The sequence below is a fragment of the Oppia nitens genome, unplaced genomic scaffold (genome assembly GCF_028296485.1).
Source record: "Oppia nitens isolate AA-2021 unplaced genomic scaffold, nextdenovo-longstitch-racon4-pilon3 scaffold4_pilon_pilon_pilon, whole genome shotgun sequence".
NCBI classification, from domain to species: domain Eukaryota; kingdom Metazoa; phylum Arthropoda; class Arachnida; order Sarcoptiformes; family Oppiidae; genus Oppia; species Oppia nitens.
The window spans coordinates 4,584,771-4,601,293 of record NW_026533232.1 but is presented as its reverse complement, the minus strand read 5'-3'; the positions used below and the strand labels follow the sequence as shown (position 1 = coordinate 4,601,293).

Below are 16,523 nucleotides of genomic sequence, written 5' to 3'. Positions count from 1 at the left end.
TATATATAAAATAATTACCTGTACTAAAAATTAACATTTATTAATAAACATGAAAACAATTTTATTTGTTTTTATTGTACTTTACTCTATAAAATTAGTTTTAATAAAAATATGAAAATATAAAAAATTAATTAAATTGAATAATCGGTGAACAGCCGTTATATTACGGTTTTGTTTTTTGGTGTAAATGAAAGGCACGTTTTGTTATATTAATAGTGTTTTAGCTTTGATTGACCTTAAATTATATGACTAGTTATTATGGATGCGTTATAAATGGACTTAACTTTTGAAAATTATTTATATATTAATTTTATATAAAATATCATTTGAATCGTTCAATACTTTGGTATAAATCAATAACCTTTGAAAAACTTTTTGATAACACTTTTGGTTTCAAATAAACTCCTAATCATATAAATCTGAATGAGTCCGACACCAATCATCACCATAATTGAGACCATTGAGAATCGGTTGACGTAATCATAGTTTGATTCGGCAATATTGCGATCTCTGGTCTCTATTGCTCTTCTAATTTCTTGTTCGTGCGAAACACGAATTAAGTCATCTCTCACTTTGTTTATTGAAGTCTATGATGTGTTTCACTTAATTAGTTAATTAATTATATAAAATATCATTACTTACTCTAATTGTTTCCACAGAATCTGAATACTGAACTTCTGGAGGAAATGTAAAGTCAGAGTCAAGACCCCAGCGGTCATTGTCGTCGTCAGTCGAGTAAACATAAACTTCAAGATTAACTAATTTTGTAGACATTGTACTAAAACTATTGTCCAAACAAATGGCATAAATTCCCGCTTCTGACTAATCAATCAAATATATGAATATAATAACCATTAATATAGTCAATGAATGCAATGATTGGTCGTTTAGTTCACTTACCGCCCGATAGACAAACTGTCCGTCTTTTCTTCGCATTTCACGAAATATTTCCACACCATTGGGTGCTTTGATAACAAAATCAATGGTCAAATCGGAAGAATGAGTGTATAACCAATTAAATCGCGACGAGATCTCAATTACTTGATATGAAATATCGAGATTATGGTTATGTTTGACGTCCTGATAGAAACAGTCATGTCTTCCGGGTTCGACTGCAACCCGAAGTTCAATGTCCGCCGAATCGCCCAACACTTCGTTATATGAGGCCATCGGTAACGGTTGTGAACCCATTGACCACTTTATTAATACCAATAAAATTATTATTTTTATCACTGAATTTGAATGTATGGCAAGTTTTGCGGCTTTTGTCAAACTTTGCATTGATTTCATGTCTTTTATCTTTAATATTATTTATTTCAAAATCAAACTAAAGATGGATTGAGGAAAATATATCAACAAATCAATTGAAGGACAATAAGTGACTAATTGTTGATTTGTTTGATATATAAATACATTTAATGAATACTAACTAACGGTATATAATATTATTATACAGTAATAGCTCTCAACTGTATTTCACTTACAAATACACGTGATTTCAATGATAGACACATTACTAGTGCTCACTATTAGTACATTTGTATTGCAATTAGTGATGTACCGATTGCAAAATGCGCAATTGCATTGCTCGGAAATTGCGTGAAATTGCCGCAATTGCAAAAAGCTCGATTGCGAAAATCGCAATTGTAACATAGAAAAATTTATAATTTTTAAAAAATTAACAAAATTTAAATGGCAAAGCAATATGAATAAAAACATAAATTAATTATATAAAATTTAATTATTTTATTATAAAATGTTGCCATCTAAAAACCATGTAAAAATAATAATAAATTAGTAAATTCTCTTAATCTATTGTAAACAAAATTTTTAACGTTGTCAAAGTTAATTTTTATACATTCCCTCATGCGCGCAATTTCAAGCAATTTCACGCAATTTTCCGCAATTGCGGCAATCGAAAATTGGATTGCGTAAAATTACCAACACTAATTGCAATAGTCAGTGATTCTCATATAAATTGATTCAATAGACTCTACTATTGTACACATGTTTTACAGTAGTGTTCAATATTTACTGATTATTATATTAAACGCATTGAATATTAATAGCATTGCATTGCATTACAAACAGAATTAGAAGCAAAAAAAATATAGAATATAATCATACTTTGCATACAATACATGAATGTATAGAATATTACAGTATTTGTTAAATATATACTAATTTAATATTAAATGACTTAATATATTGTCAAATGACTTGTATTAACTTCTCTATAAAAATCAAAATTAAAGTTATTATAATTATTATAGTTTATTATAATTATTATAGTTTATTATTATTATTATAGTTGGCAAATTGTATTATTAAACTGTAAATGATGATTGCAAATTATTATATCACATAAATATAATTTATTTAAATTTTTAATCGTCACAAATAAGTTTATTATATAAATAAATAATTATTACTTTATTATAATTTTTAGTGTATTATCAAAAAGAAGAATATTTTAATATATTACATAATTAATATACAATTACTATATATTATTATTTTTTGTATACCATTTATTATATAAAAAATTAATGTACTCTAAAATAACTTTATAAAATATATTTAATGTTACAAAGTGTAAGAATGGGTCTTTTAATTTTAATTAATTAAATTTTAATTTGTATTTTACAAACAAGTTAATCAATGTTTTTTATAATACTTTTATCAATATTATAAGTACGATGACGAGTAACTCATATATGATTTCTAATTTATTGTTGCCATAAATTGTATGTATAGTATGTAATGAAGTGTATCGTACAGTAGTGCTGACAAACATTACTTATAAAGACTACAGAATACAGAATATTGTATTATATGTAATGAATGCACACAACAGTGTATTACACACTATGAGTACATATATAGTAAATATACGGCAAATACAGAAAAATTACACCAAAAGAGGGCTAATAATTGGATTGACTCTCAAGGCATGGACTGCATGGTTGCCAAGTCGTGTATCTTTGATGTACCGATCGATGACTCGCCTGTTATAAGCCTCAGATAACAGAGCTATCGCTCTCTCATATAGTGATCACTGAATATTCTGTGCAATGCTTTAGTTGTGAAAATGGCTGCAAATATGTTTTTCATCCACCTCTTCATCAAATGGTTAATCAAAATTATTATCTTTAAAATATTCTTCATCGGTGTAATCACAACTACCTTTCAAGAGGAACATATCTTTGAAGCAGCCTTTCAAGGTATTCAATAAATTATAATTTTAATATTATTTATTTCTAAATATTTCATTTTGTTTTGCATTCAACTCCCTTATCTAAACGCTTAAATAATACTATTTAAATGCAATTTGTTTATAATAGCATTTTAGGTTTAAATGCTATTAGAAATTATGCATATTCTATATTGTTGTATATATTGCAAACGTTTAGTATATTTTAATAATATTTGTTATAATATGAAATAAAAGTTGATTGAGTTTTAGTTAAAATGTTTTGTTAATCTATTTCTTAATGGTTTCTTAGTGTTATTTATAATGTTTATTTTACTTTAATATATTTTTAATGAATGAATTTTATACATCTAAAACTAATTATAAAACCATTAATTTGAATTTGTATCTCATAAAGAAGTTTAAAATATATTCTACAATCACTATTAGTTTTATAAAATTTTAACAACAAATAGACAAAAGTATACTTAATCATCAATAATAAACTACTGACATATAATTTAAGCAACATTTTTGTTATTGTTTTATAATTTTCTGATTTAGAATATACTATACAGTATTTATATTATCGATTGTTTTAAATTATTGTATTAATTAACTCAATCTATTAAATAAGTTCATTAAATATTACACTATATATAGAAATTATTTGCAAATTAAGTAAAATTTATTAATTTATAGGCGAATGTCGGACAAGTGGACCGTGTGATCAGTTATGCTATGATCTACACGACGGTACGTTTGAATGCTCGTGTAATATGGGATTTACTCTCGACAATAACGGCTACAGTTGTACCGGTTTGTATCCATTTATTTATTATATGACACTTTTTGTTGTTTATTACACAATCAATCATCACTTATGTTGTAACAAATAGTGATCACAAAAAAATATACGTTTAGCAACTGAAACGTTGAACTAAATATTTTAATTTTACAATTTTATCAATGTTTCAATATTAAATAATAGTTACAAACCTACTGTATATATAATAACATTGTCTTTCATAAATACTTATTAGTTACTAAAGTTTGTGCATTATTTGATGATATTATGGTAAAATTAACATATTAAATATTATGAAATTGCTAATATTTTATATATTTGTAGTTTAATTTTAATTTAACTTAGTTAACATATCTAGTTTTGATAATAGTGACTAAAATTTAGATTAATACTGCCTACAATAAATTATTATTTAAACATATATTAATTTTTATTAAGAAAATATTATTATTATAAATAATAAATTGTTTAAGTAATATATAAAAATGTATTATTTTTAAAAATAAGTTCAGATATTTAACAACTTTTGAGAATTGGATTTATTTATAATTTCTGATACTTTAACTATATTTTAATATAATTAGATACATCCAAATGTATTAAATCTAACATCTACACATTAACTTTAAATTTAAATATATTAAACTAAAAAATACAAATTTAAACCGGGCAGTATTTAAAAAAATTATTTTGTTTATTATATAGAAAAATGGTTTATTTTATGTACACATTATTTAAAGTAAATTATAGAATTTATAATATATTGTTACTGTAATGTAATAATATAACTATTTTAAGATATAAATTTAAATGTTTTATACAAAAATAAAAAAAATCATGTTATGTTTGAAAATCAGAATAATAGATAATTTATTTAAGCATTTAATTATTAATATTTAATTTTTAGAATAATTAATTATAAATCGTTTACTATACTATTAAAAATATTTTTTCAATATTATCTATTAAAATAATTAAATTTTTTCATTGATAATTTATTCTGAAATTTAAGATAACAATTTATATTAATTAATTAATAATTCATTTTATAATAATATATTGAATTTTAATTTACTGTCTATTAAAATTAAATTATAGTACAACAAATACAAAGTATAATTTAAATTTTAAAATAATTGTCATTTTGAAAACTTTTATATAAAATATTATATATATATATATGAATTACAATATAAAAAATTTAAAGGTATGGCCAGTGATGGCACTAAAAACTCCTCCCAAAACAGATCTTTGTAGTGAATTATATGAACATTAATAACATACTGTTTGCCAAATAGCTTATTGACTAAAGCATAGTATAATTTAACGATTATAGCGACCCGATTGGTGAACATAATTGACAAATGCTTTTATTAGATTTGTTCACAAAAAACAGTTAAACAATGTGTTTAAGCGTTTTATGCCATTTATAGAGTCATGTTTTGTGATAAACAAATATCAAAATAAACGATTCTTTAGAGATTATATTATTTGTTTGAACAGTTGGGTCCATAAGTTGTTGTTTGCGTGAATATTAGACGAAGCCTTAAATGAGTGACAATAAGGGAACCAATGTGTCGACTGATGATACCTATTCCCAACGGCACTCATAAATGGTTACATTATATTATTGTTTAGCTCATCATAAAAATCATTGCTATGATACCAGTTCTCATATTTAGTTAATTCCCATTATTTATATTCTTATGAAATTTTATAATTAGACATCAAATAAATAAATGATATTATATACAAAAAAATATGTTTTAAGATTAATGAATATTATTTAGTATTTAAAATCAAGTGTACAACCAAAGAATATTCTGGTAAAATTCTATAAAATATTTGATTATAACTAAATCAAAGAATATACATCAACTGACAAATCTAAATTAAAAAGTTTAGGAACTTATATATATTGTAAACCAATTTTACAATATTTAATCTTATTAAAACAATCTTAAAGCTTATATACTTAATATACTGTATATATCATAAAATTTTCAATTAATTATTTCAAGTAATTTTTAACTTATATGAAATTAAACAAAAAAATACATTATAATTGTTACATTGTAATGGTTTACATTATACAAGATTCCAAACTTTTAAATTTAGATCTGCCAGTAGCTGTATATTTAAAATAAACTGTATTGATATATAATTTTAGTTGTATATACCGGTATATAAACTCACATAAATCTTAAATACATTTTATTTGCTGATAATATATGTAATACAAATTTATTGAAATTAAAAAATTATTTTATTTTATACTAGAAATATTATATTAAGAAAAAAAATTCTAACATTTCAGACAATTTGTTATTTAAGTTGTGATCAATGTTAGATCAATATGTGACAACAACAATAACAACAACACAATCAAATCAATGAAAACTATTTATTATTATTATTATTATCAAAAATTACAATTTAATTAAAAAATTAAATTATGATAAGACTGTGTGTGTGTGTATGTGTGTGTGTGTCTACATAAGTACTAAAGGATAAGGAAACAGGTAGTGATAATTATAGGTTATGTCTGTGTCTGTATGTATTTGAGTGACGTCTATCGTCACATTCCCTTCCCGCTAGACTGGCCGTCGGTACCAAATTATGACATCTCTGCGAAAATGTATTAAACTTGACGGGCAATCCATCCAAAGGGGTTTTCATTTTTGTTGTCGGTCGACTCAATACATTATTAGCACCAATTGTCAGACCATCCATTGATATAGATCTCGTCGCTATAGACCATCGATGACTACTTGATGACGTAATGTTGTCAACACTGTTATTATTATTTACAGTACTGCATATACTGTAACGATTCGGTAATGAGTAACGTCGCGCGTGATTTGTTACATTCGCTGAATAACAACAGTTATTATTATTATTATTACAGTACGAGTTCACGGCGCGTGCATCATTATCGATCGATTTGACACCAGGTGTCATCATATTCTTGACTTTTGCGTTAATATTTTTGTTTTTAATAGATTTTTTGCTAGTTTTCGTATAGTTATCGATTTTGTTGACATTTTTGACAATATTTGTACTACTGCTGTCTACCGTACGACAATAGTATGGCATTAGTGATGCACTGTTAGAAACAAATGTTTTTATTTTATTGTTTGTCTTGACATCGACCTGATCGACATTTTCAAATATTTCACAGACATTGCATGGTTTTATGAATGTCGGTAACCACTTGTTTTTTGACCGGTGAGTATCAAGTAATCGCTTAGTTGGCTGACAGGTATAACAGCTTTTGACGTAATCGCTAATTGTTTTATCTTTGTTTGGCCACCAAAACTGTGCACTTATTAATCGTTTTGTTTTGTCAACACCGATATGATTCATATTGTCGTGAAACTGTTTCAGTACTTCGATAGTGAGTGACTTCGGTACGATGACGTGATCAACACCTTTGTATCTAACCATAGCCACCCCATTCTTATACATAAGTTTACGGACATTGTAATCATTGATTTCGTGTTGACGAGAAGCTATTTCATTAATTATCGGTTCATTTGATATCAATTTGAGGTCTTGTTTGTGACCGACATATTTGCCGTCTTTGCATACAACGTTAAAAATATTTAATATTTTGTCAATTGTTTTACTAATAGTTTCGTCGTCCTGTTTATCTGTTTGTTTAACCAAATGACAGAAATGATTGCGGGGAATGAAATCGTCGGTAATCGTAGCGTTGACTTCATTTATATGCGTTTCATTATCGATAGCCAACTCATTGTTATCATTGAATTCATCATTGCTTTGAAATCGTGGACTAGTCCTGTGCTGAGTCCTTGAGTGACACTCATCGTCCCAATGATACTCAATTCTGTGGTCTTTAGCGCAATAACGACAGGGATATTTCGGAATATCTGGCCTTTTGTTTTGCCAATTGTTATCATTGTCCTGTCGTGTAATTGCAATACCAGCTAGAGTTTCATAATTGTTTTGTGGATGGCCGTAACTCTTGTCTTTTGCGCCTTCAATACTCGATGCGATGGCACGCCATTGTTCCGTATTTCCAGGCATGAAGCCAGCGATCTGTACACGCATGTTATACGGTATACCGTCGTTCAACATCGAGATCTGGACGTGTTCGGGAATTGCGGCCAATTCCATTAATCGTTTCTTTTCTAAGTAATATGACTGTATGTCTTCTTTGGATGACAGTCTTCGCTCATTAGCTTCTTTGTAAGGATCTGTGATGTGACGTCCGAATCGTCTGGTCATTCGGAGTCGACACTCACTCCAAGTCATTGTTAATCGTAATGGGAATACTTCCCTATATAACCAGTTGGTTACCTGACCAGTACAGTGTCTGCCGAGCGCTATTATGCGTTCGCTGTCTGAATAGCCTTCGGTAACCATTTCAAAATATTCGAGCCATGCGTTGACTTCTGTTTTTGAGTCAGTGCCGTTGTATATCTCGCAAAGTAATGGATTTGCTCGACGGACTTCAGTATGCGCCGGCAAAGCGTATGCGGGCATCTGAAAGTCTGGAGTATAGACATACCGTTGTGTAGACATTTGCTGCTGAACAGGTATCGGTTGCATCACCGGTACGTTCATTACAGGCAACTGTTGTTGCGCCGCCGATGTAGACATTGTCGTTGCTGTCGTAGTAGTAGTGGTTGTGATGTGTGGCACCGTTGTGCTCAATCTTAGTAGACTCTCGGCTATCTCCCGTATGTCCTTATTTGCTATTTGGTCCACTTGATCCGCACTTTGACTACGCGATGAACGCATTGCTAATGGCTGTGACGACTGTACACGTGGCAGTTGAGCATTACTTTGTGAGTTAATAGACATTTTATTAATTATTAATCCTACCGACTGCGCCAATTGTGATCAATGTTAGATCAATATGTGACAACAACAATAACAACAACACAATCAAATCAATGAAAACTATTTATTATTATTATTATTATCATAATTTAATTTTTTAATTAAATTGTAATTTTTGATAATAATAATAATAATAAATAGTTTTCATTGATTTGATTGTGTTGTTGTTATTGTTGTTGTCACATATTGATCTAACATTGATCACAAAGTGTTAAATAAATATAAAATAAAATAACCACATATTTTAGGATCTTTTCAAATGTTTTATTTTGTATATTATTATAATTTATATTAATAGCATCCTAAATATCAAAATTTATATTCAACATTTAATTATTTGTGTTATAAATTTAAATTTACATTAAATATTAATAATTTACAAAAATCATGTTTTATCTAAATTTATTTATTTGTATTATCTATTATTTTTTTGTTGTTGAGGTATTGCATCGATTATATGAGTTATTATATTTAATATTTAAGAGTATTTTGTTATTTGCGAAGAAAACTTTATTTTCTAGAGATTAAACAAATCATTATTTTTTGAATTTCTGTAATGAAATGTTTTTTATGATATATACTATTTATAAATTCATATTTTGAGATAATTTTATTGATAAATACGCTAAATATAGTAAAACAAAAGATTTAGTATAATCTTAACATTATTATTGATTTGTATTTTTAAAAATAAAATCCTTAACAAATGTAGTGCAATGTGTATATTATTATATTTGAATATAAAATTATTAAAGATAAAAATATATAATAGTTAATTTATGATTATAATAAAATGTTTCTTGATAATAAATCATTGTATTTATTTATTAATTATATTATGGGATCCATTGTACTAACATATTTGTATATCTAATAAAAAGGTCTTTTATATCTCTTAAAAGCATTATTTTACTAAAACTTAAAATTTATGTATTGATATAAATTATAAGTTTATCTCAATCTCATTGTAACTCATGAGTCGTCGATAAGTCTAATAAAAGACCAAAGAGTAATCAAATTGCAATAAATTGTTGATTTGTTAGCATTAAAAATATATGAGTTATTAATATTGATTCCAAATTAATATATTTCAAACATTTTATATTTATTTTTCTAAAAGTTTAATATTACCATAAATTCAAAAATACGTATTCATCATAACTGTATATAATTTTGGTAATATATTGACAAAATTTAAATGTTTTATAGTTTGTGAAATATCATATCACACTTCCCAATGTTAAAATACCGGTGCCCTTATACTGTAAAATACATGTCTATCATAGATAATCTATCTATAGTTACAATTTGTAACTTACAAATAAAGTATTTATATCTAATTCAATTCTTGAGAATAGTTAATAATTTAGAAAAAAACATTTCTATTTTGCAATTGATTTATTTAATAGTTATGTTAGTAATAATTTAAAAGTATTTATTGAATTTATATATAGTATTATATATTGTTTAGGGTTTGATATGTGATAGTATCATTAATTTTAAAAATTATGTTAACGGTATTAGACGCCCAAAATAAGTATAATTTATATAAGGATTTTGTCATAATTATCAAACATTATCGTTAATTTTACTGTAAAACAAAATTGCTAATTAATTACACGGTTCATTTATATAAAAAATTATAATTATATTCATATATATATATATATATATATATATATATATAAATGTAGATTTATTTACTTTTATATTAATATGATTAATGCCACAAAATCTTATAATAAATTTAGTTATTTAAATATCTCAATGGTTATTGTGTTGTTTTAATTAAATTTATAAACAATGGATTTACTAATCATGAATATCTTATGTAAATATTTGATAATTATAAAACGCGATTACTGTTAATATAAATATATAATATTTAAATTTTAAATATTACTAACTTAATATATGTTTTAATAATAATATTAAAAATCATAAAAATATTATCTTTTATAATTTATTTTTTATAGTCTAACATAAACCATTTGAAAATGCAATATATTTGAGGTTTAAAAAAATTCATTGTATACTTTTTAACAAATTCATAAAAGTACTATTATTATTATTATTATTAGTATTATTAATTATTATTATTAGTATTATTAATTATTATTATTAGTATTATTAATTATTATTATTAGTATTATTAATTATTATTATAATATAAATGCAGATGTATTATCAAATAATATTATTATAATAATATATATTTTTATTTATTACAATAGAGGATAAACTCGTTACAGAAAAATCGATTAATATTATAACAAAACCCGAATTATCACCTGAAGTGGAAAATAAAGAAAAAAATGAAATACAAGTATTCAGAGACAACACTCCTAAGAGACCACTAAATCAATTGGTTTCTAATACACTGTCAATATCTGGTCGACAATGGTTTATAACGTCTCCGCACAAATCTATTGGCCATCCATGGAGTCAAAAGAGACGGACGCGAAGTAAAAATGAACGAAAACACTGGAAAAGTGCGACAAAAAGTCATCACAAAAGAAAACTTAAAGTTAGAGATGAAGACAATGACAGACATCGACTCAGTTATAGGACTCATAAAAGAAAACATAGAAAGAAGAAAAAGAAAAATACTGTTGACTTTGAGGAATACCAGCCATACATACAATCAAATGCAATATTATTATAATTCACAGAACAGTCTTAATAATCAAATGTATTATAAAAACACATAACATTCAAGTGTACAACAATTTGTTTACACATTTATAGTTTACGTGTTGTTTGTATATAATAAATAGATTTTTGCGCAATAAATATCCTATATATGCTTATCATATAAACAAATATATAGAATATTCTCTTACAATAATTGTTCAAATATTAAGACATTTATTATATAAATTATCAAATATTGAATAACAATTAACTTATTGACACTCATATTAATGTATGACAATGTAGTTGATTGTACTCATTATTGTAATGAGGTTTTGAACAATTTGCGCAATTTTTCTATAATATGACTAAAGTGCCCAAGTAGATTTATATAAATAATTAAAAATCCTATATAATCTATGCTATACCTATATGATTATTTATATTCCTCGACAATAAATATTGGACCTTAACAATTGAAATATTATTTTAAAATGTATAAAACATGATTGATGTGCAAAATAAAATGTAAATTTGTGCTAGGTTAATTTTGATAATCTTACATATATCTAGCAAAAACCTGTATCATGTAATAATAGGGTCCGATAGTGATGATCAATAGATATTGAAAATTCATTGAAATAGTCATTTTTACACATAATTATAAATATATTCTGTTTTTAAATTGAGTTTAATAAGTGTGTCTCCATTAAGACATACGATTATCACTTAAAATTATTGTGATAATATATACTATAATTAATATAAAAAATGACTTAACAATAATAAATATTGTGTTCAAAGTGTAACAAACAACACAAACACATTGATATAATAGTGAATGTTTTATATATTATGTTTAAATACAATTTTAATTATGTCTAATTGCAATTTATTTAATATATTTTTATCGATATATTTATATTCTTTTATATTACAACTTAAATAATTGGTAAAATGTTTTATATAAAAGTTATATATACTATCAAATAGTTAACAATCATTCACATATTGATAGTTATATCAGTAATAATGTATTATACAGTATATTAATATACATTATATTATATAATATTGTATTATAATATATAGGTGATAAATTATAAAGTTTCCCAATAATGACCCCACACTGTGATTTGTACCCAAAATTAATACAATCTATTGTCAGTATATCAAGACATATAGTTGTTTAACTGAAATCACATAATTTGATTTAATAAGCAATAGTATTGTTTTTATTACATTTCATTACATTTTATCTAATCATAAATTGTATATACAGTATAAAACATAAAGTTTGTAATTAGATTTTTGTTTCATTAAACTAATATTGATTACTATTGAATAAAAAACAAATGTAAATGAATGCAAACAAAAGCATATGACAAGTGGTCAGTTTATTCAGTGGTCAGTCTATTCAGTGGTCAGTCTATTCAGTGGTCAGTCTGTTCAGTGGTCAGTCTGTTCAGTGGTCAGTCTGTTCAGTGGTCAGTCTGTTCAGTGGTCAGTCTGTTCAGTGGTCAGTCTGTTCAGTGGTCAGTCTGTTCAGTGGTCAGTCTGTTCAGTGGTCAGTCTGTTCAGTGGTCAGTCTGTTCAGTGGTCAGTCTGATTACTGGCTGTACTCTATATTTATATAACTAGCATATGATGTGGGCTTCACTCCAAAAGTTTGGACATTTATTTTGTCCGTCCCTTCGCTTTAATCTATTTCTTGTAAGTACTTTACAAACATTTGAAATTTCATGTAATTATTATAATATTTTACATAATATTTAATAAATTATTATTTATTAGACAAAAACTATTTTTTATTAAATATAAATTATAATTAAATATTTTCATCAAAACTATACAGTAGTAGAAAGACATCAATTATTGTGTAAATGAACACATTATAAGCACAGAGTAACCTAAATATTGTGTCAATTGTTATACAGGCAAGTGATAGAGTTAGGCGAAACTATTACTATACTGTAGACACACACATATTATAGTATCAACATTTGTATGTATTAAGTATACAATGTATAGTATATGTGTGCGATGTATGCATTGAATGCCAAATACAACAATACATGTGCTTTAATATCACGCGTCAACAACTTTTGCTTGACTGACATATCTCTTATATTTTCAATTATATTAATAATAGTTATTATTAGTTAAATAATTTGATTTACTTATACTATTGAAGACATTTAGTTGAATACAATGTTAGCGGAACCCAAAAGAAAGACCGTTTGGTCACTAAACCCAAGAGGAAAATATTGGTCCGAAGGTAAGCACATATGATATGATATATTAGAGACGATATGTTGAGATCTGATATTTGATTGATAAAAGATAAGACCAAATTTGGACAAAAGATGTTGGAATCGATGGGTTGGAAACAAGGATTGGGTTTAGGCAAACATAATGATGGCATCAAAGAGCACATCCGACTGGATTGTTCATCTGATAATAAAGGTTTACATTAATTAACTTATTAAATGCAATTCACATATTATATATGATATCACTATCTTATTGTTTGCTATCATTTGGTCAGGTCTTGGATATAAGCCATCAGCTGATGACGTTTGGATCGATAAGAACAATGATTACGAACAACTGTTAGAAGGTTTGGCAAAGCATTACAATAATGGAGACAAACTAAATGATCGTAAAGTTTCTAATCTCGAGGAAGTATCCAAACGAATGAAGAATAGAGTCCAGTAAGTGATTAAAACTATTATTCGTTATTTTAATAAAAGTTATTTTTTAGTTATCAAAGACTAATAAAAAGCAAGAATTTGAGTCAATGTTCTCAAAAAGACTTGATCTCAATCTTCCCAAAAAAGAGCAGTAATAGTGTTACCAATGAGAAGAATAGCATATATGAAGAATGCAAAAGTGATAATACTTTAGTAGGTATTAAAAGTAGTATTGATATGAATGAATACTTCAAGAATAAAATGGATAAATTGAAATTAAAAACATGTTTTAATAACATCAATGACTCGAATAATTGTGACGATAATAGTTATAATGATATGATTAATGATAATAATAATAATAATGAAGAGAAAAAAGTGAATAATGTGTTTAATAGTAGTTTTAATTCAATGGACAATCAAAGCAGTGATTCTCAGAATAGTGATACTAATATTGAATCATTAGATAATAAACGAAAATATGATGATATTATTGATAATAAATTAGATGAAGAAGTTTTACCGATTAAGAAATCTAAGAAAAAGAAGAAATCAAAGAAAATTAAGAAAGATTTCGAATTAGAATCGACTAATATTTCGGTATCAGAAGACACTGTTGAGGACACAACAGAAACAGATAAAGTATTAGATGAACTAATCAAAGAAAAAATACAATCACCTAATAGTACTGTTAAGACATATGTAAAGAAAGCACTTAAGAATATCGACAGATATAATATAAAGTTTCCTTTTGGTTACGACAATCACACGGCTTCTGTGAATGAGTCGCTTAAGAATTACCATAAGATATATGATTGTATCGCTAATCATCAAGTATTGAGTGCAACCAATTTGTTAACTATTAAGGGATACGGCTATGCAATCAAAACATGTCAATGATTACCATATTTAGATAATTTAATAATAAAAATAAATTTATGACAATTGTATTTTAAACTTAATTTATTTTACATTTAAATATATATCATTATACACTTGTTGTGTCTACATTTTTACAAGACAATCATCTAATATGATAATACCTGTATATATTACCGGTTATATTGCATAATATAAACAGTATATATATATATACATAAATTTAAATTTAGCTAGAATTTGAAAATTTGTGAACTTATACAGTATACTATTAAATTTCTAAACTTAATTATTATAATAATCAATATTTATTAAAAACAAAAATTATTTTCACTGCCACTGTTGAAGATTGTAGTAAATTAAGAAAAAAAAGAAGACATCATTTGAATCATTGAACAATACAACTAAATCACTCAATATTTGATTATAATGTAAAATCAGTTTAAATTACTGAATTAAGTTTATGAATGAATAAGTTTAAGATATATTACAATTATAATTTTATACAGTTTTATATAGTAATTGAAGAACACTGTATATAATGTGATCATAAAATAGTTAGAGAAAAAACATTTGTCAACCAAATACTTCTTGAGAAGCGTAGACCACATACAAGAAGCCGTCCTCATCCTTAATATTGACATATAATTAGTTATAGTATTAAATATAACAAACAATATACCCGTTCTCTTTCATAGATCTCTCCCATAGTTGTGGATACGGCTGCTATTGATCTCTGATTTATCAATAGAAAGAAAGCCTGATTTGGATGTAATTGAAGTCGACGTCTAAATAATGTCCAATTTTGGTCATTAAATATAATATATTATTTAAAAAATAAACAAATGATTGATAGATATAAAACCTAATAATTTTGATCAGTTCACCGATGGACACGTGATCCGGAACTAAGAATTTAGTTCTGTCCAGAAGTGGTAACTGTTTTTCTCCGTGAAAGCGCTCGATCACCACTGGGATCTGTTATGAGGTAATGACAAGTATATTATAAATGTTAAGACTAGTGCTATATATCAAGTGATCAAATACTTTGTTTGGGTGAAGATTTCTGATTTCTTCGACGTCTTGTTTGCGTTGAGCTACAGATAATGACATTGAAGACAATTGAATGATAATCCCTGATATTTAAGACACTAATACCTACCAAAAGAACGTCTTTGTTTGAATGATTTAGTTTGTTGTGCCATTTGTTGACAATTATTTCATCTATGAAGACAATAGTGGATCAATTTGAAGACAAGTGCGTATTGTTTGCAATTTAGACAATGAATACAATGAACGCAATAATCAACACAAACAACAACAACACTCACAGCTGTCGTACATTCAATGTATGTATCATATGATCGCTCACTCAATATATACACTATTGAGTCATTTATCATACATACTGTACATTGAATTACTCAATGATGAGTAATAGTGTACA

At 25.9% G+C, this 16,523-nt stretch overlaps 4 protein-coding genes across 4 annotated transcripts; 2 read left to right on the top strand and 2 right to left on the bottom strand.

Moving 5' to 3' along the window:
• Positions 1-73: 73 nt before the first annotated feature.
• On the bottom strand, positions 74-1,478 carry LOC128960644 (transmembrane emp24 domain-containing protein 1-like). Its single transcript, XM_054306773.1, has 3 exons — positions 901-1,478; positions 643-822; positions 74-587 (listed from the first exon to the last, which is right to left on the bottom strand). The coding sequence occupies exons 1-3, from the start codon at positions 1,288-1,290 to the stop codon at positions 354-356; spliced, it is 804 nt and encodes a 267-aa protein (XP_054162748.1). The 5' UTR covers positions 1,291-1,478; the 3' UTR covers positions 74-353.
• A 1,590-nt stretch (positions 1,479-3,068) lies between these two features.
• On the top strand, positions 3,069-11,539 carry LOC128960645 (uncharacterized). The gene is made up of 3 exons (XM_054306774.1): positions 3,069-3,224; positions 3,896-4,012; positions 11,105-11,539. The coding sequence occupies exons 1-3, from the start codon at positions 3,092-3,094 to the stop codon at positions 11,533-11,535; spliced, it is 681 nt and encodes a 226-aa protein (XP_054162749.1). The 5' UTR covers positions 3,069-3,091; the 3' UTR covers positions 11,536-11,539.
• A 2,032-nt stretch (positions 11,540-13,571) lies between these two features.
• On the top strand, positions 13,572-15,097 carry LOC128960267 (PIN2/TERF1-interacting telomerase inhibitor 1-like). Its single transcript, XM_054306339.1, has 4 exons — positions 13,572-13,782; positions 13,848-13,970; positions 14,053-14,218; positions 14,269-15,097. The coding sequence occupies exons 1-4, from the start codon at positions 13,716-13,718 to the stop codon at positions 15,095-15,097; spliced, it is 1,185 nt and encodes a 394-aa protein (XP_054162314.1). The 5' UTR covers positions 13,572-13,715.
• A 195-nt stretch (positions 15,098-15,292) lies between these two features.
• LOC128959544 (microtubule-associated proteins 1A/1B light chain 3A-like) lies at positions 15,293-16,451 on the bottom strand. The gene is made up of 5 exons (XM_054305519.1): positions 16,239-16,451; positions 16,124-16,173; positions 15,942-16,054; positions 15,759-15,864; positions 15,293-15,706 (listed from the first exon to the last, which is right to left on the bottom strand). The coding sequence occupies exons 1-5, from the start codon at positions 16,279-16,281 to the stop codon at positions 15,653-15,655; spliced, it is 366 nt and encodes a 121-aa protein (XP_054161494.1). The 5' UTR covers positions 16,282-16,451; the 3' UTR covers positions 15,293-15,652.
• Between the last annotated feature and the right edge of the window lie 72 nt (positions 16,452-16,523).

Bases quoted from the DNA above. Each gene is read 5' to 3' on its own strand.
- LOC128960644 (XM_054306773.1), bottom strand. From the start codon at position 1,290: ATGAAATCAATGCAAAGTTTGACAAAAGCCGCAAAACTTGCCATACAT. The intron at 823-900 runs GTAAGTGAACTA...TTGATTGATTAG, and splicing joins GACAGTTTGTCTATCGGGCG to TCAGAAGCGGGAATTTATGC. The intron at 588-642 runs GTAAGTAATGAT...AACACATCATAG, and splicing joins ATTCTGTGGAAACAATTAGA to ACTTCAATAAACAAAGTGAG.
- LOC128959544 (XM_054305519.1), bottom strand. From the start codon at position 16,281: ATGGCACAACAAACTAAATCATTCAAACAAAGACGTTCTTTTG. The intron at 16,174-16,238 runs GTAGGTATTAGT...CATTATCTGTAG, and splicing joins CAAACAAAGACGTTCTTTTG to CTCAACGCAAACAAGACGTC. The intron at 15,707-15,758 runs GTATATTGTTTG...GTCAATATTAAG, and splicing joins AGATCTATGAAAGAGAACGG to GATGAGGACGGCTTCTTGTA.
- LOC128960645 (XM_054306774.1), top strand. From the start codon at position 3,092: ATGGCTGCAAATATGTTTTTCATCCACCTCTTCATCAAATGGTTAATC. The intron at 3,225-3,895 runs GTATTCAATAAA...ATTAATTTATAG, and splicing joins CTTTGAAGCAGCCTTTCAAG to GCGAATGTCGGACAAGTGGA. The intron at 4,013-11,104 runs GTTTGTATCCAT...TTATTACAATAG, and splicing joins TAACGGCTACAGTTGTACCG to AGGATAAACTCGTTACAGAA.
- LOC128960267 (XM_054306339.1), top strand. From the start codon at position 13,716: ATGTTAGCGGAACCCAAAAGAAAGACCGTTTGGTCACTAAACCCAAGA. The intron at 13,783-13,847 runs GTAAGCACATAT...GATTGATAAAAG, and splicing joins AGGAAAATATTGGTCCGAAG to ATAAGACCAAATTTGGACAA. The intron at 13,971-14,052 runs GTTTACATTAAT...TCATTTGGTCAG, and splicing joins TTGTTCATCTGATAATAAAG to GTCTTGGATATAAGCCATCA.